The sequence below is a fragment of the Tursiops truncatus genome, chromosome 20 (genome assembly GCF_011762595.2).
Source record: "Tursiops truncatus isolate mTurTru1 chromosome 20, mTurTru1.mat.Y, whole genome shotgun sequence".
Taxonomy (NCBI): Eukaryota; Metazoa; Chordata; class Mammalia; order Artiodactyla; family Delphinidae; genus Tursiops; species Tursiops truncatus.
The window spans coordinates 9,830,989-9,855,734 of NC_047053.1; the positions used below are offsets into that span (position 1 = coordinate 9,830,989).

At 40.0% G+C, this 24,746-nt stretch overlaps 1 protein-coding gene and 1 non-coding gene across 7 annotated transcripts in view; one reads left to right on the top strand and one right to left on the bottom strand.

The window, feature by feature from the left end:
• Positions 1-333: 333 nt before the first annotated feature.
• Positions 334-24,746, top strand: part of RABEP1 (rabaptin, RAB GTPase binding effector protein 1) — a 104,273-nt gene continuing 79,860 nt past the window's right edge. For all 6 annotated transcript variants that reach the window (XR_002174728.3, XR_002174729.3, XM_019926815.3 and 3 more), the window contains exon 1: positions 334-563. Coding sequence is in view for 4 of the 6 variants with exons in the window: in XM_019926815.3 (XP_019782374.1) it covers positions 530-563 (34 nt within the window). In the remaining 2 variants the exon portion in view is untranslated. The remainder of the gene's footprint in view (positions 564-24,746) is intronic.
• Positions 23,092-23,226, bottom strand: LOC117309846 (small nucleolar RNA SNORA70). Its single transcript, XR_004524136.1, has one exon. It is a non-coding gene; the product is annotated as a small nucleolar RNA SNORA70 (small nucleolar RNA).

Consider the following 24,746-nt stretch of genomic DNA (forward strand, 5'->3'; position numbering starts at 1 on the left):
TACTAGCCTACTCTCTCGCCCTTCTTTTCATTAGTATTCTTTCTTTGCCTCTGTGCTGGGGCGGAGGGCCCGGAGCGGCCCCTGCACAAGGCCGGGCCTTCCCCGCCGCCACTCTCCTTCTCTTCCCTCTCCCCCTCCTTCCCTATTCAGCCTCCCCCTCCCCCACCCCACCCTACCCGCCGCGCTCCCACAGCCCGCTCCGCTCCTCCTTCAGCCTCCCTCTCGCGCCGCGCTCCCCAACCCCTCGCGAAGCCCCGCCCATTCCCTCAGGGGGACGTCACGTGCCGCCCCATCCCCCCGCGCCTGCGCGCTGCTTATTTCCCGCTGTCAGGATGAGGAGGCGGAGGTCGGCGCTCGGGTCCGTCTCTGCCCGCGGCTGTGGCGGCGCCGGCGGCTCCAGCCTTAGCGGTTCCTCCCTGGGCGGCGGCGGCGGCGGCTCGGTCGACGCCTCCTCCGCCAGCTGAGCCTGTGGGAGCCCGGGACGCCGCTTCCCCGCCCATCCCCGCTCCCCGAGGCCGGCCGCCCGGCCATGGCGCAGCCGGGCCCGGCTCCTCAGCCTGACGGTGAGTCGCCCACCATGGCAGGCGCGGCGGGCGCGGCCTTCCCGGCGCCGGCGTCGCGGGGAGACCTCCGGGCGGCGGGAAGGGCGCGCGCAGGCCCCGGGGGTGACCCTGCCGGGCGGAGGCGGGAGCGCGCGGGTTCCGGCGCCGGCTGCGCGCGAGGGCGGTGCGGGGGCCTGGGCGGCCGTCGCTGGGGAGGGGGCGGGAGGTGCCGGCTTTAGCCCTGGCTGGGGTGGGGGTGGAGGGAGGGGCGTGAGGGGGCTGCTGGGGACCAGGCAGAAGCTGGGGAGCGTGGAGAGGGAGCTGCTGTGGGTAGCGGTGGGGCCGGCACGTGGGTTCTGCCCGTGGGGAGGATGGAAATCAGGAACATGTGCTATATTCGTTAAAGAAAAAAAAAATTGCTTAGGTAGTGGTGATGTGCCCTCCCCACGCCCCGCCCCCCATCCATGCCACTGAGCGCTTTGAGCTCAGTTTTGTGGCGTGAAACTGGTTGGGATCAGTAGCTGGATTTAGTAGCGTTCCTTGAGAGGCATTGTGGCTTAATGGTAAGTGCTGGGGCCTGGGCGTCTGCAGGACCTGGAGCCTTCACTAACAAGCACTATGCAGGTTTCTTAGCCTTTTTGAACTTGAGTATTCTCATGAAAAGAGGTTAATTCGAGCCTTTATATTTTACTTAGAAAGGAGGCAACATGTATTATGTAAACCGGTTAGTATTATTAAGGCGTTTTTTGGAAATAATGAGGAGAATGGTGAAGTCGAGGAAGCGTGTCTTTTATAGCACTTATATCCAAGGAAGGAAAAAGAGCCCCATCCTAATTAGTCCCAGGTGGTTGTCAGTCCTTCATGACCTTCTGGGAAATTGGCTTAAGCTCTGCTTCGGAGATTGACCACGTGGTTCCAGGTTTTACTACCTGGAGTTATGTTTGGAAAGACTGTGCCTGGTCCTTGGCAAGGTACTGCTGTATCTGGGCGAGAGAGTTCTTTCAGGTGTATTTCTGTAATCAGCGTGTGTGCTTAGAATCTTGTGTGAGTGGAATGTCGGGATTTGGTGCTGGGCCCATGGTAGGTCCTTAAAAACCTGCCTTTGCCTAGGATTGTCTCTTAAAATAATCTTTCATGAAGACCTTACTCTCTTTTGTTGCCTTTGAGGAACCTGAAACAATGTTATCAGATTTTAATGCTAGCTGCTTTCTTGGAAGTGTGTTCCAAAGCCTTTTTGCCTCTAGTTTTAGGTTTTGTTAGTTGCCTAAGGAGACATGTCTGGTACCCACATCTGGAGTTGTGTAAGAATCTGGTTGCTGTTTCTGTTTCAGTAGAACAGAAGGGAGGCATTTCTGGTGGACTGTTAGAGGAAACAGGGATGTTTTCAGGCTACATTTTAATCCTCACCTTTTGCATTTGGTGTCAGGGAAGAAAACTTCCCGTTTCCACAAACACCTCTTTGTTTTTGCAGACAGAGGCAGAATAGAGAGAGCCCCAGTGGCTTCTGGTTCTGATCTGGAGGGGTAGGTATGCTTAGCTGGCAGCTGCCTTCTCTTGAGTTGCATGGAAACAAACGTCTAGGACGGCTCAGGTGACATGACAGTCTGGAATCAAAATTCCCTGCCTCTTTCTAGATGTGAAATGGTCTTCCTTGTAAATAGGCAGAAGTGACTAAGCACTTGAAAGAGGCTAGGAAAAATTAGCTTTAGGAAATCTTGTATTCTTAGTACAGGTTTATTCCATGTTTTTCAAATCCTGTGACCGTGGGATGAGATTTAGTTTGCATAGATTGCAGTATTTATTTTCAGTTAATGTAGTAAATGAGCAGCCACAGCTACTGTTTACAGAAGGAGAGAGAATTCGGTGTATTTGAACGCTTTGTATCAGTGTCTTAGAAGTTCATCTTGGGGATTTAATTTTTCTCTTTGGCTGAACTTAACATAGATCACTTCTTAACACTTTAGCTTTAAGCATGCTTGAATTTCCTAGCCCTGCTGATATCAAAAAAAAACAAAAACAAAAAAACCAAACAGTTGCAGAATTCTTTTGAGTTAAACTGGCAGTAAAAGATAACTTTACTTTTTGACTTTAATCTAGCCTTTATCCCATTTTATTTATTTATTTGGCTGCACTGCGTGGCTTGTGTGCTCTTAGTTCCCTGACCAGGGATTGAACCCAGGCCCTCGGCAGTTAGAGCGCAGAGTCCTAACCACTGGACCTCCAGGGAATTCCCAGGTATCCCATTTTAGAGGCAGTTTTATTTTACGTTGACATTGTTTTCTTTTCCTTCTTTGACATAGGTTTATTTTTCATGGAGATATCGTAGATTAAGAAAAGAATTCATTTGTGTGTAAATCGACAGGGTAAAACGTAATAATTTTCTTTTAATTCTCTTTAATTTTTTCTTTTGTAAGTTTTTCGAAAACTATTTTTTTGATCATGCATCTTAGTTTACTCGTTCAGAACAAAGGTAACTTTAATAGTCAAAAAAATTTCAGCTTATTATTTCATTTTACCTTGATAATTCAAAGACTATATAGAATGTAAAATTTTTAAAATTTTAATATTTTTAAATCTAAGTTAAACTCTATCTTAGAAGCATTTGCTCTGATTTTACTTCATTTCTTTTTTATTTAAAAACACTGTATTCTAAAATCCTTCCATTAAAAAAGTATGGCTATTAAGAAGTGTGTCTCCTCCCATCTCCCAAAGGAAACCAGTATTAAGTTTTCTATCCTTCTTGACTTTTTTCTATAGTTAACACAGACATGCTACCTTTTTCCCCTGAAATGGACATGCTTTACATACATAGGTCTGCAACTTGTCTATTTTGCTTATAAGTGTTAGCTATAATTATCATATACTTGTAAATGGTTATGTGGCCATATAATGTGCTATAGACACTGCATGCATTATTTCAGGAAATCTTCTTATCAGTGAGGTGGGTACTATTATAATATTGTTCCTGTTTTATTGATGAGGAAACTGAAGCACAGAGAAGTTGAAAGTGCCTAGAGTCACATAGCTAGAAGTGAGGGGAGCCAGGATTCAAATCCAGGTCACCTGATGCCAGAGCCCTCGATCTGTTTACTAGATCGTGGACTACTTTCCAGTTCAATGTTATAGATCTACCTCATTCTTGTTAAAGAATGTTCTGTCATACGCATGTACCACATATGATTTATTTGCCTATATCTTTATTGATGTTTTAATTTTTTCATTATAAGCAGTTCTGTAATAAATATTCTTGTACATATTTTTCAGGTACTTTTCCTTTTACTTCTGTAAGACTGTGAATTAAAGGGCGTGAGCTCTGAGTGAATTAAATTTTAATAACCATTGCTAGCTTACTCTCAAAAAGTATCAATTTACATACCTGCCAATAGTATATGAGAGGGTGGATTTCCTCTACACTTTTACAAACCCTGGATAATGTCAGTTGTTTTAAGTTTGTATCTTGTGATAGACAAAAAAAAAAAAAAGGTATTCTTCAGTTAACAAATGTTTGTGTGCCCAGTCTAGACCAAGCCTTATGCTAGGCCCTAGGAAATAAAATGACGAAGAAACCCAAACCCAGTCCCTGTTCCTAGGTGGTGAATCAGAAGGCCGTTAATTAGATAATCCCACAGACAAGTACAAAGCTGCTCAACAAATATGAGCGTGTACTACTGGCCAGGCACAATTCTAGATATTTGAAATACATCAGTGGGCAACACAGATAATAAATAACCCTGCCTTAGTGTGGGAGAAACAGATATTAAACAACAAACAGAAGCAAAACATATGGATTGTTAGGTGATAAGTGCTATGGAAAAAAGAAAAAATAGAGCAGGGTAAAAGGAATTGGGGATAGGCTGGTTTTAAATAGGGTGGTCCGAGTAGCCTTATTGCATAGATGACATTTGACCAGAGACTTGAAGGTGATAGAAGAGGTAATATGAGGATATCTGGAGGAAGAGTGTTCCAGACATAGGGATCAATTCTTGCGAATGCCTTAGGGAAGGAATGTGTGTGGCATGTTTGAGGGATGGCATGGAGGTCAGTGTGGCTAGAATGAAATTATTGGGGCAGTGGGTGGAAGGAGGTGGGAGAGGAAGGGAGAAGAGAGTAGTAGAATATGAGGTGAAAGGTAATGGGGTGGTGGCAGGTCTTCTGGGCTCTAGAAGCATTGCAAAGATTGGCTTTCACTATGGGGAATCATTAAAAATGTTTTGAGCAGAGGAGTGATGTGATCTGACATAACATTTAAAAAAAAAAAAACCACTCTGGTTGGTAGATTGGCAGTAGAGTAAAGGAAGGCAAGGGAGGCATTAATCCAGGAAAAAGATGATGAGGCTGAGACCAGGGTGCATTGGTGGAGGTTATATTTCGAAGGCATGGCCAACAGTATTTAGATTAGGTATGGGATGCAAAAGAGAGAGGTAGTCGAGGATCATTAGGAGGTTTTTGGGCTGAGCAGCTGTGAGAGGTACACAATGCTGTAATTGAGGAATTTGACCCATTTAGTTAGTCCAGGAAAGGTTTCTGAGGAAGTGGTCCTAGAGCTGAGATCCAGTGGATGAGCAGGAGTCCCTTTTTGGAAGAAGCAGGATGAGTAAGATGACTGAAGAAAGGTCAGTGTGCCTGGGTAGAGATGATGAGAGGGTCAAATAGGTATAGGCTGGCCTGAGTGGGCTTTACTGTTAGAGCTCTAAGGGAAGCCACTGAACGGTTTTAAGTAGGTAAAATGATGGCTTTTTAATTTGTACTTTCCTGATAGTAATTATATATAGTTATTTTTTCTTTTGTTGTGCAGAAAGCTTTAATTTTTATGTAGACCTGATCACTTTTTAAAAAAACATTTATTTTTATTTGGTTGTTCCAGGTCTTAGTTGTGGCATGTGGGCTCCTTAGTTGCAGCTCGTGGGCTCCTTAGTTGCGGCATGCATGTGGGATCTAGTTCCTCAGCCAGGGATTGAACCTGGGCCCCCTGCATTGGGAGCATGGAGTCTTAACCAGTGCGCCACCAGGGAAGTCCTTTGACCATTTTAAAAAATTAATGGTTTCTGGGTTTCTTAGGAAGACCTCTTTTTATTAAAAAAACAAAAAACAACCAAAAAAAAACCCAACAACAACGAAAACATCTCATTTTCACCACTTTCATAGCTTCATCTCTTATATTTAGTACTTTAGACCATCTGGAATTTATTTTTAAATTTAACAGGTAAAGTTTAATATAAAGAATTATTAACTAAACAGGAGATTACCTAAGAGAAAAGAAAAACCCCTAAAGAATACAGGAATAGTAGATACAGGGAGCAGCTACTGCCTCAAGGCTAAGGCAGAGCACCTAGGGAAGGAACAAATCTTCAAGAGGCTGCTCCCAGAACTGAAATCCAGACTTTGTTGGAGAGGGTACAGCTGTGGCCCTCTGAAGGGCAGTGATCATTGAGGGACCACGTCTGTAGAACTTCCTGGAAAGCTGCTTTCTGGCTTGCTGGGGGAAGCTGCCTGCATCTGGAATTTATTTTTGATGTGATATAGTGTTCTAACTTTATTTTTCTTCCAAGTGGATAAAGCCAATTTTTTTAAAAAAAATATTTATTTTATTTATTTATTTTTGGCCGTGTTGGGTCTTCGTTGCTGCGCACGGGCTTTCTCTAGTTGAGGCGAGTGGGGGCTACTCTTCGTTGCGGTGCGCGGGCTCCTCATTGCGGTGGCTTCTCGTTGTGGAAAACGGGCTCTAGGCACTCCGGCTTCAGTAGTTGTGGCTCGCGGGCTCTAGAGCGCAGGCTCAGTAGTTGTGCTGCACGGGCGTAGTTGCTCTGCGGCATGTGGGATCTTCCCGGATCAGAGCTCGAACCCGTGTCCCCTGCATTGGCAGGTGGATTCTTAGCCACTGTGCCACCAGGGAAGCCCAAGCCAATTGTTTTAATACCATTTATTCAATAATCCATATATTTGGTTTGTTTATTATTACTTGATAAATCTCCCAACTACTAAACTTGATCAGAAACACAAAAGCCCTGAGCTTACCCCACAGTCTGACTAACACAGTCTCACTAACACAGACTGACACAGTCTGCCCCAGCACACAGTAGCCTGGGATTGTGTAATAATCCTTTAATTTGTATGTCTTACCTGACTACCTGTGGATGGAACTGCCTTTGACTCTTAAGGGCTCTGATTTCTAAAATATCTTGAGTACATCATATACTAGGTTTTTATTCAGTGAAATTTCATGTGCTCTTTTTGTATAATCAGTCATTACATTGAGTTTAGTCTTCATAGGAATATTTAGTAAACAATTCTGTTTATTTTTGTGTAGGACAGCTGTGCCAGGTAATGCGGAAGGGCTGTGGAAATGAACGAGATATAGTTCTGATTTCAGGAATTTTATGATCTAGTGGAGGGAATGGGCTTTAGGCACACTAATGTGAAATGAGGAGGCGCCTAGTGACAGTAGATAGTTCTCTGTTGGATCACAGGGGAAACTTACTACAAGTAGAACAGGGAGAGCTATGAAGGAAGGTGCCTTTGTTCAGTTTTCTCATTAGATACTTGAATCTCTTCCAAGTGGTAGACTAATTTCTGTTTGAATGCCTCTGGAGAGAGAAGGAACTCACGACATCCTAGTTTTGACTAGTTCTAATGTTTTGGTTATCCTTTAATTAAGTGGAAATTTGCCTCACCATTACTTTTACTCACTGCAGATGTATTTAACCTATAGAGAGTAGTAGATATAGAGACATATCCCTGAAAAGAATCTTAAAGACTATCTTCCGTCATTTTAGAGATCAGGAAGTTAAGGACTAAAGAAGCAGAAGTGACGTGCATTGTAGCAGAGCCAACAGTAGAATTTAGTAGTAGAGTGGGGTTGTCACCTGTCTTCTGGTTACTGCTTCTGTTTATGTAGAATGAACTTTCTCTAGCTGCATCATTATGACATTGCTAAAAAGGAATCATAGAATGGATGTAACTTGATTACAGTCAGAACGCATGAGACTTTTTCTTTTTTTTTTTAATATTTATTTACTTATTTGGCTGCACTGGGTGTTCGTTGTGGCACGTGGGATCTTGGTTGCCACATGCGGGATTTTTTAGTTGTGGCATGTGGGCTCTTAGTTGCGGCATGCGGGATCCAATTCCATGACCAGTGATCGAACCCGGGCCCCCTGCATTGGGAGCCTGGAGTCTTAACCACTGGACTACCAGGGAAGTCCTGAGACTTCCTTGGTAATTATTTATTTTTCAATAATTGTAGATGCTGGAGGAACTGCCCCTGAGAAGGGAGAACCTGAAGTTATCAAGGAGAAAATAAATATGGACTAGATCTCTGAGGAATTAAGAGCAGATAAGATGCATCAAGAGCTTGAGTGTCAGGAGGAGAGACAGGGATCTCATCCTCCAAAACAGAAGGGAAAAAGGAAAGGATGTGTGAGAAAGAAAGGTAGAGAAAACTCTTGAGGTAGAAGAGAAACTGACTAAATATAAGTGTAGTCTCCATTCATTTATTCAACATATATGATTTGAGTATGAACTACGAACAGGGTAGACAAGGTGCCTGTCCTCATGGAAATTGTTGTTTTGCAACCTTTATTACAGATGAGATTGTTTATACTTGGCTGGGTTCCTCATCTTAAGCACAGAACACAGAAAATAATTTGGCTATGTTCCCAGTTATCCTAAAGGTGATATAACCAGTACCATTTTAGATGCACAGGAGAGAAGTTAATTCATTATGTACATTGAATACCTTGGGCATTAGGATTTAACTCTGTCATGGAACCTGGGTTGAGAAAGGCTGTTAGAATAATAAGTACAGGGTATGATTGGGTCCTTATTGTGGGAAGTCCAATGGGGTGGGGGTGGGGGAACCATGATGTGGGTTACTATTCCATTGGTTAAGTGTATGAAAAATCAATACAAACTTGATAGTTACCATTTAGTCCCAAATTGATGTCTACTTGATTGCTTTCTCTAAGCTCCTGCTATATTTATTATTTATAAATAAACTGCTGCTGCCCACCTGGCCTCCCCCCCTCCCCCATCTAGATATTATATTCTCAGCTTTCTTAGCTACTATGGAATAGAGTCTGCCTGACACTACTTCTGTCTTGCATTTTATTGTGAACCTAGTAAGCCTCAGTAGACAGTTACAGAAGGGCCATTAACAGGTTAGATCCATCTCTATTGCAAAAATTTGTTCTGCATTTACTCCTGACAGATGAAATCCAGTCTTCCTAGAACATGGCCACTTTTTGTGGTAACTGTATTAGTAAATTCTTAACTTTGTTGGGCTGAAATCACTTCCCTACAACTTCTACACCATGGTTCTGGCCTCGTGAATGAGTCAAAATTAGTCTATTTTCTCTTCCACACAAAGGGTCTTCAGATACTTAAAGAGCTTGCTTCCATCTTGGCAGTTCCTCATGTGAGGATTCTGTACCCTCTCCATTCTTTGCAGCTTCTTTTGCTTGGCTAGCCAGTGTCCTAATACCATGTAGTTTGCTAGTGCTCTTCCTAAAATGGTGTCCCTAATATTAGTGGAATATTCCAGACATGGAATCTATGTGACTCGTGCAACAAACAGCAAAGATTTTTTGATCAAAACTCTCAACTCTTTTTGATGTATGCTAACGTTCCCTCAAATTTGTTTGATTTCTCTGTATCATATGAGTTCATAATAAAATGGAAGCTGTGATTTATTGAGGTGTTCTGTGCCTTGCACTGTGTTGTGTTTTTTTTAAAATTAGAGTAGTTTTATTTTCATAGCAAAATTGAACAGAAAGTACAGAGAGTTTTCTTATACCCCCTCCCTGTCAGACTCCCTGACCATCAACATTCCACACCAGTGTGGTACATTTTTAAACAATCGATGAACCTGCACATCATTATCATCCAAAGTCCATCACTTACATTAGTGTTCACTCTTGGTGTTGTACATTCTGTGGGCTTGGACAAACATGCAATGCATCTATCCATTGACCGTTGTAATATTATATAGAACAGTTTCACTGCCTTAGAAATGCCGTGTTCTACCTCCTCATCCCTCTTTTCCCCTGAATGCTTGGTAAACACTGATCTTTTTACTGTCTCCATGGTTTCTCCCTTTTACAGAATGTTACATAGTTGGAATCATACAGTTATGTAGCCTTTTTCATATTGGCTTCTTTCACTTAGTAATATACATTTAAGGTTTCTTCATGTCTTTTTGTGGCTTGGTAGCCCAATTCTTTTTTTAGCACTGATTAATATTTCATTGTCTAGATGTACCAGTTATTCAGTTATTGAAGGACTTCATGATTGCTTCCAAGTTTTAGCAGTTATGAATAAATTACTATAATGCAGATTTCTGTGTGGATCTAAGTTTTCCACTCATTTGGCTAAATATTAAGGAGTGTGATTGCTGAATTATATGGTAAGAGTATGTTGAAGTGGCTGTACCATTTTGCATTCCCACCAGCCACAAATGAGCATTCCTGTTGTTCCACTTTTTCCAGCATTTGGCAAGTGTCTATGTTTTGGATTTTAGCCATTCTAGTAGATGTGTAGTGGTATCTCATTGTTTTAATTTGCAGTTCCCTAAAGACAGATGATGTTGAGGTTATTCACTATCTGTATATCTTCTTTTGTGAGGTGTCTGTTCAGAATTTTTGCTTAACTTTTAATGAGGTTGTTAATTTTCTTATTGTTTAGTTTTAAGAGTGCATTGTGTATTTTGGATAACTGGACTTTATCAGATATGTCTTTTGCAAGTATTTTCTCCAAATCTGTGGCTTGTCTTTGCCCTTGACAGTGTTTTTCACAAACAGAAGTTTTAAATTTAATGAAATCCAACTTATAATTATTTCTTTCATAGATCATGCCTTTGGTGCAGTATCTAAAAAGTCATTGCCATAACCCAAGGTCATCTAGATTTTCTACTATGTTTCACTCTAGGAGTTTCATAGTTTTGCATTTTACATTTAGGTCTGTGACTCATTTTGAGTTATTTTTTTTGTAAAGGGTGTAAAGTCTGTAGCTAGATTTTTTTCTTTCATTTTTGCATGTGGATATCCAGTTGTTCCAGCACCATCATTTGTTGAAAAGACTGTCCTTTCTCCATTGAATTGCCTGTCCTTCTTTGTCACAGATCAGTCTGCTATATTCGTGGATCTATTCCTAGGCTCACCATTCTGTTCCATTTATATATTTGTGTATTCTTTCATAGATGTGATTTTAAATTTCTTAATTAAAAGATTTTTTTGTGTCAAAAATAACAAATGTTTGTTAAAAATTTATAAATGTATAATATGAAGGGAAAAGTCCATATAAGCTCATAAGCTCACCCCTCAGAGATAAACACTGATAAGGGTCTGGTAGGTATTTTTCTGGTTTTTTAAAAAGAAATGTGTATTCTGATGATTTAAAAGTGGAATCCTGCTATATACGCTCTTCTCAACCTTCCTTTTTCTTTATTTGTTTTTGATATAGATAATGTCATCATTTTTGAAATAGATCATTTTTGTGGCTGTATAATACAGATACACTATAATTTTTTAAAGTAAGTCCCCATTGATGAATATTTGTGCCGTTATTATAAAACTTCAGCTAATATCCTTGTACCTGTCTTCACAGGCTCATGTGAGTGTTTTTGTGTTATAAGTTCCTTGAACCAAAATTACTGAGTCAAAGAATATGAACGTTTAAAAATTTAATGGCAGGACTTCTCTGGTGGTCCAGTGGCTAAGACTCCCCTCTCCCAATGTAGGGGGTCTGGCTTCGATCCCTGCTCAGGGAACTAGATCCTGCGTGCATGCCTCAACCAAGAGTCCAAATGCCATAACTAAAGATCTCGTGTGCTGCAACTAAGACCCGGCGCAGCCAAAATAAATAAGTAAACATTTAAAAATTTAATGGCAAATGTCAAATTCTTTTTCAGAAAGGTTGGACAATTTACAGGCTCACCATCAGGGTATAAGAGAACTTATAGCTCCTTAATTTAAGAAATTATTTGCATATGGGGAAGTTGACCTCTTTATCATGTGTGTAGCAAATGTAGCAAAAATTTCCCCCATTTTGTTTTTTAATTTTGAGATGTTTTGGCATATGGGTTTTATCAGTTTTTTCCTTAATGGCTTCTAGGTTTCCTTCTACCTCTTTGTCTGTGTTACCTTCTAGTATTTACTTTTAAATGTTTGATCACTTTGGAATTTATTTTGATGTAAAGGCTGAGATAGGAATCTAGCTTTTACTCCTGTTTATTTTCAAATGGCTAGCCAGATAATATTGCACCATGTAGTGTTTAATCCATTTTTCTCAATTGATTTTGAAATGCCACCATTTATTATATGCTAAATATCCAGGAATACCTGAGTCCGTTTCTGAATAGTATTGTGTTTGATTGATTTATCTGTTCTGGTGTTATACCCATAGTTAAAATGACTTTTTTCCCTACTTTCTAATGTTTTAGTATTTTAAAGAGCCAGGAACCCTTCATTATTTATTTTCTAGAATTTTCCTGAACTATTCTTAGGTATTTACTCATTCAGATAAAATTTGGAATGATCACATTAAGTCTGCCCACCATGCTCCCCTCTACTGCCCCCTTCCCCCCCGCCCCCCAAAAAAAGACCTTAAAAAAACCCTCATTGATTTAGTTATAAACTAAGGAGAAAGGTGTATCTTTTTTTTTTTTTTGCGGGCCTCTCACTGTTGTGGCCTCTCGCATTGCGGAGCACAGGCTCCGGACGCGCAGGCTCAGCGGCCATGGCTCACGGGCCCAGCCGCTCTGCGGCATGTGGGATCTTCCCGGCCCGGGGCATGAACCCGTATCCCCTGCATCGGCAGGCGGACTCTCAACCACCGCGCCACCAGGGAAGCCCATAGAAAGGTGTATCTTTAACAAGCATCTTTAGAGTGCCATAAAGCACTTTAAGTGCATTAATTATTTAATCCTCTGAATTCTTTAAGGTTGGTATTATCCGTATTTCACAATGAGGAAATGAAAGTTTAGTAAATTGCTCAGGATCCAGGTTCCCATGACTTTTTTTTACTATTTAAATTCCACCCACTATCTCTCAGTTTAGTTTTATTTAAGTAAACTCTCAGATCATTAAAAAAGGGGCAAAGTTAAAACAAAAACCCAAGTTGTGTGTGTGTGTGTGTGCTTTTTAAACCATAAAGTACAAAGAAAGTATAAAGAAAACTGGACTTATAATTCTATCCTTTGGAATATTTTGTCATTTTAGTGTATTTCTGGCCATGTTTTATATCAACAAATAAAATTTTTAACCAGCTGATCATATTGCACATGTGGTTTTGTATTCTGCTATTTTTATTTTAATTATGATGTAAAATATTTCTGTGTTGTAAGCTTTTCAAAAAACGTTGGTTTTAAAAGTCTAATTTATCATATATTTGTTATACATTAAGTTATAAAAATAACTTAATTATTTTCCTATTACTGCCTATTTGATTATTTGTAAGATCTTGCTATTAGTAAATAATTCTACAGGAGACATCTTTGGACATTAGTCTTTGATGTCATCCTTGATTATTTCCCAGAGAGTTCTGGGTCAAAAAATATGAGGTTTTGATATATTTATATATTGCTAAATTGCTTTCCAGATATCTCGTTCTAGTTTACATTTCTGCCATTAGTGCTGATGTCTTTTAGTGTCACCTCACCCTTGTTAACATTAAGTATAGACTTAATTATTACCAATAGCATAGGCAAAGTGGTATCTTATTGCTGTTTTAAGTTTCTAAATGCAACCTATAACAGCAAGAAGATACCATTTTGGTGGGTGTGATTAGGCTTTAAAAAATGTATTGACCATTTGTTTTCTTTGTGCATTGCCTCTTCATGTCCTTTGCCATTTTCTTATTAATTTATAAATATCTTTATTTCATGGACATTGGCCTTTGTCTTTTATTTGTTACAGATATTGTCCAAGTTTATTCTTTCTCTTATTGCTAATGCATGGTATAGAGAAGCCTAAGAATTCTTTTGAACAAACTTGATAATGCTTTGATACCTTCAAAGACCTGCTTTATCTCAGTATCAATTAGATATCCACTTATACTTTCTTCGTTTTTTGTTTTTTTCTGAAATTGTTGGCCTTTTTTTTTTTTTTTCAATATCATTTGAATTTTTAAGTTGTTTCTGTATGAGCTGTTTGTCAGGTTAGGACTTCCACATCTTTTATGAAGTCGTTAATTTTCTGTAAGCAGTTATTTTATAATTTTAGATAAAATTAATACTACCTATTGTAAACAGTTTAGAAAATGCAGAAAAGCATAAAAAAATTACTCAAAGATAATATCCATTCACTTATTGATATGTTATCTTTCCAGGGTTTTTATATGTATATTTATTTTTTATTTTTTGGGTTGCATTGGGTCTTAGCTGCAGCATGTGGGATCTTCGTTGAGGTATGCGGGATCTTTCGTTGCAGTGTGCAGGCTTCTCTAGTTGTGGTGTGTGGGTTTTCTCTTCTCTAGTTGTGCGTGGCCTCCAGAGCATGTGGGCTCTGTAGTTTGTGGCACGTGGGCTCTCTAGCGAAGGTGTGTGAGCTCAGTAGTTGTGGCGCGTGAGCTTAGTTGCCCCACGGTGTGTGGGATCCTAGCTCCCTGACCAGGGATTGAACCCGCGTCCCCTGCATTGGAAGGTGGATTCTTTACCACTGGGCCACCAGGGAAGTCACTATATGTATATTAAAATATATGAAAAAACGCTTTTAAAAGTTTAATGAAAATTCTAATATTTTTATAGGGTGTTGTTTCCACTTAAATTAAGTAATAAATGTTATTGTTAATGACTGCATAGTAATCCGTTGTATGGATTCCATAACATGATTAACTAGGTCTCTCTTGGTATATATTTAAATTTTTTTTCCCATTGCAGTTAACACTGTAGTAAACATCCTGCTACATATATCTCTAAATATTTATGCAAATACTTATCTTAATAACCTTTGAAACAACTAATAAGGATTTATGTACATTAAAATTTTGATACTTGTGATATATATACATTTTGATGTATTCTTTTGTATCAGGAGTACCTCTCATAGCAATTGGAAATCCAGTCCCTAGTGGCTTAAACAAGTAAAGGGTTTTTTTGTGTGTAGCAAGTTTAGAAGTAAAGCATTCCAAGGTTGGTTCAGTTGTTCAAGGATGTCCAAGTTCCTTCTATTTTTTTTCTTTCTTTTTTAAAAATATTTATTTATTTGGCTGCGCTGGGTCTTAGTTGCAGCATGCGGGATCTTTAGTTGTGGCACACGGGATCTTTAGTTTGTGGCATGCGGATCTAGTTCCCTGACCAGGGCTCAAACCTGGGCGCCCTGCATTGGGAGCACAGAGTCTTAACTGCTGGATCACCAGGGAAGTCCTCCTTCTATTTTCTGTTTTCCTCCAATGTGAGCCTGTTTGCTCACATCTTTATTATTTTTTACTTGCAGATTCACTTCTGATTTCCTCTTGGGAGTATTTATTCCTTTAAATCTTTTAGTGTTTTTTTTTTCTTTTTTCTTTTAGTATTTTCTTAGTTCTCTTTGTTGGGTTTTCTGTTTTAGGCACATGGATCATCCATATATTGGGCATTCTTTGTTTCTCATAGCTGTTTCCTTTTTCATTGCTTTACTTTTTTTCCTTTACTTTGTAATTCATTGAGATTATTTCAGGTCTTTTTGATCTCTAACAGAATTGATTAATGGATTTCCTAATGTTGGGACAGATTTTGTATACCTGAGGTAAACTCAGCTTGTTTGTGATGGATTGTTCTAGTATGTATCTAGGTTAGGTTTGCTAATGTTTTAACTTTTTTTTTTTGCAAAATTACGTTCATAACTGAGATTGGCCTATAGTTTTACATTTTGGTACTACCTTGGGTTTTGGTGCCTTGATTATACTAGTCTAGTAAAATAAATTCGGAAACATTCCATCTTTTATTATGCTGAAGACAGTTTAAATAGCATAGGATATATTTATTCCTTGTAGATTTGATAGAATTTGTTACGGTCTCTTTCGAAAAGGTTTCATCTTGAAACTTGTATAGATACCTCATAATTTGGGGGGTCATTTTTCTGTTGTTAGACATTTGCTTTTTTTGACGTTTTGGAATTCTGATGCTTTAAAGAAGTCAACATTCTTGCAATTAAATCTTTTTTTTTTTTTTTTGGCTGTGTTGGGTCTTCGTTGCTGCACGTGGGCTTTCTCTAGTTGCGGTGAGCAGGGGCTACTCTTTCATTGAGGTGCACAGGTTTCTCATTTGCGGTGCTTTCTCTTGTTGCGGAGCATGGGCTCTGGGGGTGTGAGGTTCAGTAGTTGCAGCACGTGGGCTCAGTAGTTGTGGCATGCGGGCTTAGTTGCTCTGTGGCATGTGGGATCTTCCTGGACCAGGGATCAATCCTGTGTCCCCTGCATTGGCAGGCGGATTCTTAACCACAGCGCCACCAGGGAGTTCCTGCAATTAAATCTTCATGCATACTCATCATTATTACTTCTTTAGGATATATTTTTGGCAGTGAAATTGCTTGGTTGAAAAGTATACAGAATTTTAAGACTTTTGCTGTCGATTACTGCATAGTTATCTGTCTTGAAACATACCCTGGATTTGTTTTAATCAGGTATGGTAAGGGGACAGAATTTTAGGATTAGAAGGGACTTTTTTTTTTAATTGAAGTATAGTTGATTTACAGTGTTGTGTCAATTTCTGCTGTACAGCAAAGTGATTCATATATATATATTCTTTTTCATATTCTTTCCCATTATGGTTTTTTAAAAAATATTTATTTATTTATTTGGTTGCATTGGGTCTTAGTTGTGATAGGCGGGCTCTTTAGTTGTGGCTCGCCAGCTCCTTAGTTGCCACACGTGGGCTCCTTAGTTGTGGCTCACGGGCTCCTTAGCTGTGGCATGCGAACTCTTAGTTGTGGCATGCGTATGGGATCTAGTTCCCTGACCAGGGATCAAACCCGGGCCCCTGCGTTGGGAGCACAGAGTCTTAACCATTGTGCCACCAGGGAAGTCCTCCATTATGGTTTATCACAGGATATTGAATATAGTTCCTTGTACTCTACAGTGGGACCTTGTTGTTTATCAGTTCTATATATGATAGTTTGCATCTGCTAACCCCAAACTCCCAATCCATGCATCTCCCACCCTGCTTCCCCTTGGCAACCACAAGTCTGTTCTCTATGTCTGTGAGTCTGTTTCTGTTTCATAGGTAAGTTCATTTGTGTCATGTTTTAGTTTCCATGTGTAAGTGATATCATATGGTATTTGTCTTTCTCTTTCTGACTTAACTTCACTTAGCATGATAATCTATAGTTGCATCCATGTTGCTGCAAATAGCATTATTTTATTTTTGTTAATGGCTGAGTAGTATTCCATTGTATATGTACCACATCTTGGTCCATTCATCTGTTGATGGACATTTAGGTTGTTTCCATGCTTTGGCTATTGTGAAAAGTGCTGCTATGAACATAGGGGTGTATGTATTTTTTTGAATTTTAGTTTTGTCCGGATATATGCCCAGGAGTGGGATTGCTGGATCATATGGAAGCTTTGTTTTTATTTAATTAATTAATTTATCTATTTTATTTTTGGGTCTTTGTTGCTGCATGTGGGCTTTCTTTAGTGGCGGTGAGTGGGCTTCTCATTGCAGTGGCTTGTTGCGGAGCATAGGCTCTAGGCTCACAGCCTTCGGTAGTTGTGGCTCGTGGGCTCTAGAGTGCAGTCTCAGTAGTTGTGGCACATGGGCTTAGTTGCTCCACGGCATGTGGGATCTTCCTGGACCAGGGCTTGAACCCATGACCCCTGCATTGGTGGGCGGATTCTTAACCACTGCGCCACCAGGGAAGCCCCTGATGTTTTTAGTTTTTTGAGGAACCTCCATACTGTTTTCCATAGTGGCCTCACCAACTTACATTCCCACCAACAGTAGGAGGGTTCCCTTTTCTCCACACCATCTCTAGCATTTGTTATTTGTGGACTTTTTAATGATGGCTATTCTGACCAGTGTGAGGTGGTACCTCATTGTAGGTTTGATTTGTGTTTCTCTAATAATTAGTGATGTTGAGCATCTTTTCATGTGCCTTTTGGCCATCTGTATGTCTTCTTTGGAGAAATAACTATTTAGTTCTTTTGCCCATTTTTCGATTGGGTTGTTCGTTTTTTGTTGTTGAGTTGTATGAGCTGTTTGTATATTTTGGAAACTAAGCCCTTGTCAGTTGTATCGTTTGCAAATATTTACTCCCATTCCATAGGTTGTCTTTTTGTTTTGTTTATGGTTTCCTTTTGGAAGGGACTTTTTACCTGTCTTCTGGTGTTTCACTTTGTATCTGAAGTTCTCAACCCTTCCTATCAGTTTATAACAGATTTCTTACCTTTGTCACTATTGACATTTTGCGCTGTATTATTCTTTGTTGTGTATGACTGTCCTGTACATTGTAGGATGTTAAATAAGCAGCATCTTTGGCCCCTACCCACTAGATGCCAGTACCCTTACCTATGCACCCCCCCCCGACCCCACCCCTGGTTGTGACAACCAAAAATGTCTCCAGACATTGTCAAATATCCTCTGGGAAGCAAAATCACCTCCAGTTGAGAACCACTGGTTTATAACAAAATGCTTTAGAATGCACTGTTACCATTCTGATAAAGTTATACAAATGACTTAAAAAAAAACAAACCCTAACAGTATAATGCCTTTAGTGTGAAGGAAAATAACTTATAATTAAGTATATATATTTCAACATGTAAATTAATGTGTGACTAAATAAAAGAGCCACCCCTAGAAGGTGGTATTACACTTGTTTATAAGTCCTATATTAATCACTATTAAATACTTATAGTCACAGGGAAATCTTTCTAGGCCATGGCAGGTCAGTGTTTGAACCCAGCTCTGCCACTTCCTAGCGGTGCAACAATAGGCATTTTACTTAATTTCTCAGAATGTTTTCTCACCTATAACTGGGGATGGTATGCCTACTTTATGGTTTGTTTTGAAAGTTTAATGAGCCAGTGTATAAAATAACTTGCCTAAGAGCTATATGTAAATTATATAATCCTTGCTACAACCCTAGAAGGTAGTACTATTCTAGTCCCCATTTTTACAGGTAGAGAGAAGGAACCAGTTTATAAGTGGCAGAGCTGGGATTCAAACATTAATTCCAGAGCCTGTGCTTTCAACTATTATGCTGTACGGCTTCCCATATAATACCTGATGAATAGGGGATACTTAACTGTTAGTTCCTGTTATTTAATTCTTTTTTCTAGCTTTGAGAGACACCCCCTCACCCTCCTCTCCATGTCATTAACATCAGCGCTCTCTCCTGGAAATTTTTTTACCTACTGGTTTCTCATTTCCCCTTCAGGGACATATAATTAATCTTCTTCATCCACACTTAGGATAACTATTTATCAAAATTCTGATGCCTTTCTATGTATGACTTTGATATTTCTGAAAGGCTCATAAATAATGCATTCAACTTCCCTTATAAATAAAATATAATGCTTGTCTTTTTATTATTTATTTATGAAGAACTTCTTTTCTGATAAATAACTTCTAATATCAGCTGTGTGGTTATATTGTAGCCTTTTTATAACACAAGTGTAGGGAGATAAGAAATTACATCTACATTTTAGGTTTTCCATGTTACAATGAAGGACAGTATGTACATAGGGAATTTGATTTGTTTTACAGTATAATCATATATGGTTCCAAGAGGTATCATATGTTGTGTTAGGCTTGACTTGTTCCTATGTAAACGATAAAAAAAAAAAAAATCTTCAAAAAAAATCTTCAGAATATTCTGAGCAAATTTTCATTTTATATTAAAGGAATTTGGTAACCAGAAGTAATTAAATTTTTAATTAATAGTTCTCCACTGTGAATTGTATGTGTGAATATGTATAATGCCCCTTTATATGGAATGGTGGAGGGATGGTTTTATGGGCACATTATTTTTCAGCTGATTTAGACTTAAGCCCTCAAACACAGAAATGGTAAGACTTTAAAAAAAAGAAAGCAAACTTAGTCTTTTATATGGAATTTTTTAAACACTTGAAAAGTAAAGAGTTTAGTATGTAGACCCACCACCCTCTCTCTGTGTATCATGATTATCAATGCATGGCGGGTCTTGTTTCACCTATAGGCCTCCCCACCTTCCCTCCTGGATTTTTTGTTGTTGTTGTTTTTTTGTTTTTTAATTAATTAATTTATTATGGCTGCATTGGGTCTTCGTTGCTGCACGTGGGCTTTCTCTAGTTGGTTGAGCAGGGGCTACTCTTTGTTGCAGTGCACGGGCTCTAGGTGTGCAGGCTTCAGTAGTTGTGGCTTGCGGGCTCCAGTAGTTGTGGCTTACAGGCTTAGCTGCTCTGTGGCATGTGGGATCTTCCCGGACCAGGGATTGAACACGGGTTCCCTCCATTGCAGTGGTTACGAATCTGCCTGCCAATGGAGGGGACCCGTGTTCAATCCCTGGTCCGGGAAGATCTGTGGCACGTGGGACACGGGTCCCCTCCATTGGCAGGCAGATTCTTAACCACTGCACCACCAGGGAGGTCCCCCCTCCTGGATTTTTTAATAGCAAAACTCAGACATTAGATGATTTCATTTGGAAACATTTTAGTATATATGTAAACATAAAATGCAATACTACTATATCACCTAAAAACAGTAACTAATTCTTTAGTGTTTCTGAATATCTAGTCAGTGTTGAAATTTCCTCAGTTGTCTCAACTTAAAAAAAAAAATTGTTCAAATCAGGATCCAAAATAAAAGCTATCCTTAAGATTGGTTGGTGTGTCCTGTCTGTTTTTTTCCCTTACAATTTGTCTGTTGAAGAAATCCACCCTGTAGATTGTTCACACCTGGAATTTCCTAATTGCATCCGTGTTGTGTTGATCTCCATATTCTTGTGCCTTCTGTGTTTCCTCTAAATCGGTAGTTTGATCTAAAGTAGTGATTAGGTCCAGGTTTTTGTTTGTTTGAAATACGGTTTTATGTGTTATATTTTTTGGTGGTGGTTTTGTTGTGCTTTTTAAAAGAATATTTCAAAGTGGTAGCGTGTACCTCTATCAGGAGGTTCATAATGTCTGGTTGTCTCTTTGAGATGTTAGGACTGTTGATCATTGCCTAGATTTCTCCATTCGTTAGGATTTGTAAAATAGCAAGTTATTAGCTGGAATAGTTCTGTAAAGAAAAATTCTCCTTGTATATTTTGCTACCTTATGGTGTAGGAAATGGAGAATAAATGCTTACTACTTTTCTCTTTGGTTACCAGTTTTCAAAATAATGACTTGGTTGCCTAGAACCCTTCAAAGGTAACTAATCAGGGTTTTTTTTCCCTTCGTATATCATCAAGAACACATGGATTTAAATAATGTATATGTTTTGGGCTTCCCTGGTGGCGCAGTGGTTGAGAGTCCGCCTGCCGATGCAGGGGACACGGGTTCGTGCCCCGGTCCGGGAAGATCCCACATGCCACGGAGCGGCTGGGCCCGTGAGCCATGGCCGCTGAGCCTGCGCGTCCGGAGCCTGTGCTCCGCAACGGGAGAGGCCACAGCAGTGAGAGGCCCGCGTACAGCAAAAAAAAAAAAATGTATATGTTTTACTTCATTGTAGTTACTGATTATATTAGTTTACTATGGCTGCTCCAACAAATTACCATAACTGGGTGGCTTAAAACAACAGAAGTTTATTCTCTCACAGTTGAGGAGGCCAGACGTCCAGAATCAGAATCACTGGGCTGAAATCAAGTGTCAGCAGGTCTGTACTCCTTCCAGAGGTTCTAGGGGAGCATCTGTTCCTTGCCTCTTCCTGCTTCTGGTGGCTGCTGGCATTCCTTGGCTTCCTCACTCCAGTTTCTGCTTCTGTTGTCACATTACATAGTCCTCTTTGTGTCTGCTGAGGAACTCCTGTTTCTTATAAGGGTAGATATGATTGCATTTGTGGCTCACTGGATAGTCCAGGGTAAACTACTCTTTTCAAGATCCTTAACTTAATTATATCTTTTACCGTATAACGTAATATTTATATGTTTGGTGATTAGGAAATTAATACATCTGAGGGGAAGGGTTGGTTCAACCTACCACACTGATGCTCAGATTATCTCATCTTTGGCCATTAAATCCTTTAAGTCCACTCCTTTGTTACAAAGGGAAGTCCTTTGATAAAACCCCAGTAGGTGCCAAGATGTTCCAGATTTATCTTGTATATTTCCTGCCCCAGGCCGGGAATCAGAGTTTTTCCAAGGAACCCTGGTTACTTTTTGTGGGAAACAGTGTTTAGAGACCACATTCTAGGTGCTAGGGGCATAGCATGTATTTTTCTTAGCAATTTTTCTGAAATAAATTACGCTTTTACTTCGTTTTCTTAAACAGTACACTGGATATCACTGAATCTTTTATCAATGACTTAGTATGAACATTAGTTTTGGGACCAAGCTATATACTGGTGACTTCCCCAAGTGCTGCTGAATTTTTAAAAATTAGGTTTGTTTGCTTTTACTTTAAATGTAACCAAATTCCAGTTCAGTTCTAGTCATTGTTTTATTTTTTCTCTGTGACCCAGTCATCCAGTCTGTGGGACTTGTTTCTCACCTATGGGGCTTTTCAACGAACTGCACTAATCTCTAAACTCTGCTTTTTCTATATCCTTTGTTCTCTGACTCTAAGCAAAACTTAAGTTTGTTAGGAGATAAAATTGGATCTTATAGAGTATAATAGTAAGTCAGATGGGAAGGGAAGTCTACTCAGCTAAGCATTCGAATGCATGAGGTTTTCATTTCTATTAAGCTTGAAGGCTCTTTTGGAGGTGGAGCAGTGTGGTGGGGCAGGGCTAGTTGCTCTTTGATGCGTGGTGAACAGTGCCAGACCTCTGGTAACAGCTTTAGTAAAGGTATTCATTTATTTGAATTTGAAAACGATTCAGAGTTTAACCAATAGCTTAAAAAAAACACTTTATTTTAAAATGGTTTTAGACTTATGGAAAAGTTGGAAAGATAGGACAGAGTTTTCATATACTACACATCCAGGATCCCTTGTTAAAAACATGATGTATTAGTATAGTACATTTGTCAGTATTAATGAACTAATATTGACACATTACTCTTAACTGAAGTCCCTGCTTTATTCAGATTTCCTTAGCTTTTTCTTTTTTGGCAGAAAAGTAGAATTTATTGGTGGGCGTGAGTAAGGAGGGGACAGTGCCAAGGCTCTCATGAGTCCAGGGCCCGCTATTTGTCCAGGGGCCACGATTAGGGATGTATTTGACCCCACAGCCATCTGGGATGAGCCGCTTTTCTGCCACCATATTTTCAAATTCATCTGTATTAAACTTAGTAAATCCCCACTTCTTGGAGATGTGGATCTTCTGGTAGCCAGAGAACTTCAGCTTGGCCCTGCGTAGGGCCTCAGTCACATGCTCCTTGTTCTGCAGCTTGGTGTGGGTGGACATTATGACTTGGCCTATGTGGACCCTGGCCGCTGTGCCCTGGGGCTTTCCAAAGGTACCATGCATACCTGTCTGGAGCCTACATTGGGGACAGCACGCCAGTCACGAACGTTCACTGGAAAGGGCTGTTTCCAGGCTCTCTTAGGGCAACCCATACAGGCAACAGGCTGCATACACTATGGAGGAGGCTGCTGTTTGCAGCCGTTGCACACCGGGTCCCCACGGAGAAAAGAGCATGGTTGGCTTAATTGGCTGCAAAGCCTTAGTTTTTTCTTAATAACCTTTTTCTGTTTCTAGATACTATCTAGACACCACATTACATTTAGTCACCATGTGTACTTTGGCTCCTCTGGACTGTGACAGTTTCTCTGACTTTTTGATGACCTAGTCAGTTTTAAGAAGCACTGATCCGGTATTTTTAGACTGTCCGTCGGTTGGGATCTGGCTTATGTTTTTCTCATGAATAGACTGGAATTGTGGGTTTTGGGGAGAAGACCACACAGGTAGAGTGCCACTTTTGTTGCATCATATCAAGGATGCATACTATCAGCGTGGCTTATCAGTGTTATCTGTGTTGATGCTAGCCTTGATCATCCCTGCTGGGTAGTGTTTGTTACAGTTTCAAGAAACTGAAGTTTCTCTCCCTCCCTCCCTGGCTTTTCCGTACTGGTATCCTTCGGAAGGAAGTCAGTATGTGCCTCCACGTACTGTCATGAAATAAATCAACTGGGTTGATTATAAGCAGATTTTCTAGAGTTTTTTCTATCTTCTAACCAATGTTAACCTTTGTGGATTTTTTCTTTTAATCAGTGTCTAGAATTCTATGAGCAGTTTTTAAGAGAATGGTGATGGGAGTGACAATATGGTATGTTTCACTTAGTGTTTTTTGTTGCAGACAAAACATTTTGTCTGGTTTAAGCATAAAAGGAATTTTTGAGAAGATGTGAAGTAGTTTACAGAGTCATTGAGAAAGCGGGGAGACATAGATTGTAGGCCGTTGGTTCTCAAACTCTAGCATGCATCTCAAGAGCTTATTAAAGCACATTTCTGGGCCCCACACCCAGAATTTCTGAATCAAGATGGTCTGGGATGGGGTCTGAGAATTTGCACTTTTAACATGTTCCCAGGTGATAGTGATTCTGTGGTCTCAGAAGCACACTTTGAGAATCACTGCTGTCTCTGGCTAAAAGCTGCCACAGAACTGGCCTGACAGGCAAGACTGTTTTCTCTGGTGCTGAGGAGCATATGAAGCTCCATTATAATACAGTTGCTATTGCTACTTTCACTGATGCCGTTTCTGCTTCAGGAACTGGACTAACCGCTGGGAAGCTACTGAAAGCCTTACAGCAGCAAGAATGGAACCTTGTTTCTTTACACTGCTCAATTCTGAACTGAAGTTGCAATTGTGTGTGTCTGATTGGAGAGGCTTAGGTGACATGCTTGCATTCTGGTTTCAAGTGAGACTGGGAATTTGTGTTTGAATTCTGTTTTGGAGAGCTGAAACTCATAAAATGGAATGTCTTTAAATGTAGAAAGACTAAAAAATGATGGGCAGCCGTGGATATGACAGTTGTTTACTACAGCAGTGCTCTGCAAGGGGAGAAAGAACTTGCACCAGAATGTAAATTAGTGTACTGCTTCTTTCATCAGAAAATGCCCGATGAACTGAGCAATGTGCTTAGGGTCTTAGTTGATTTTATGTTCTTACACAAACTCCTTATCTTATTAGACCAGCAACAGTCTGCATACTATAGTAGAGTAACACTGTGCTAACTGTA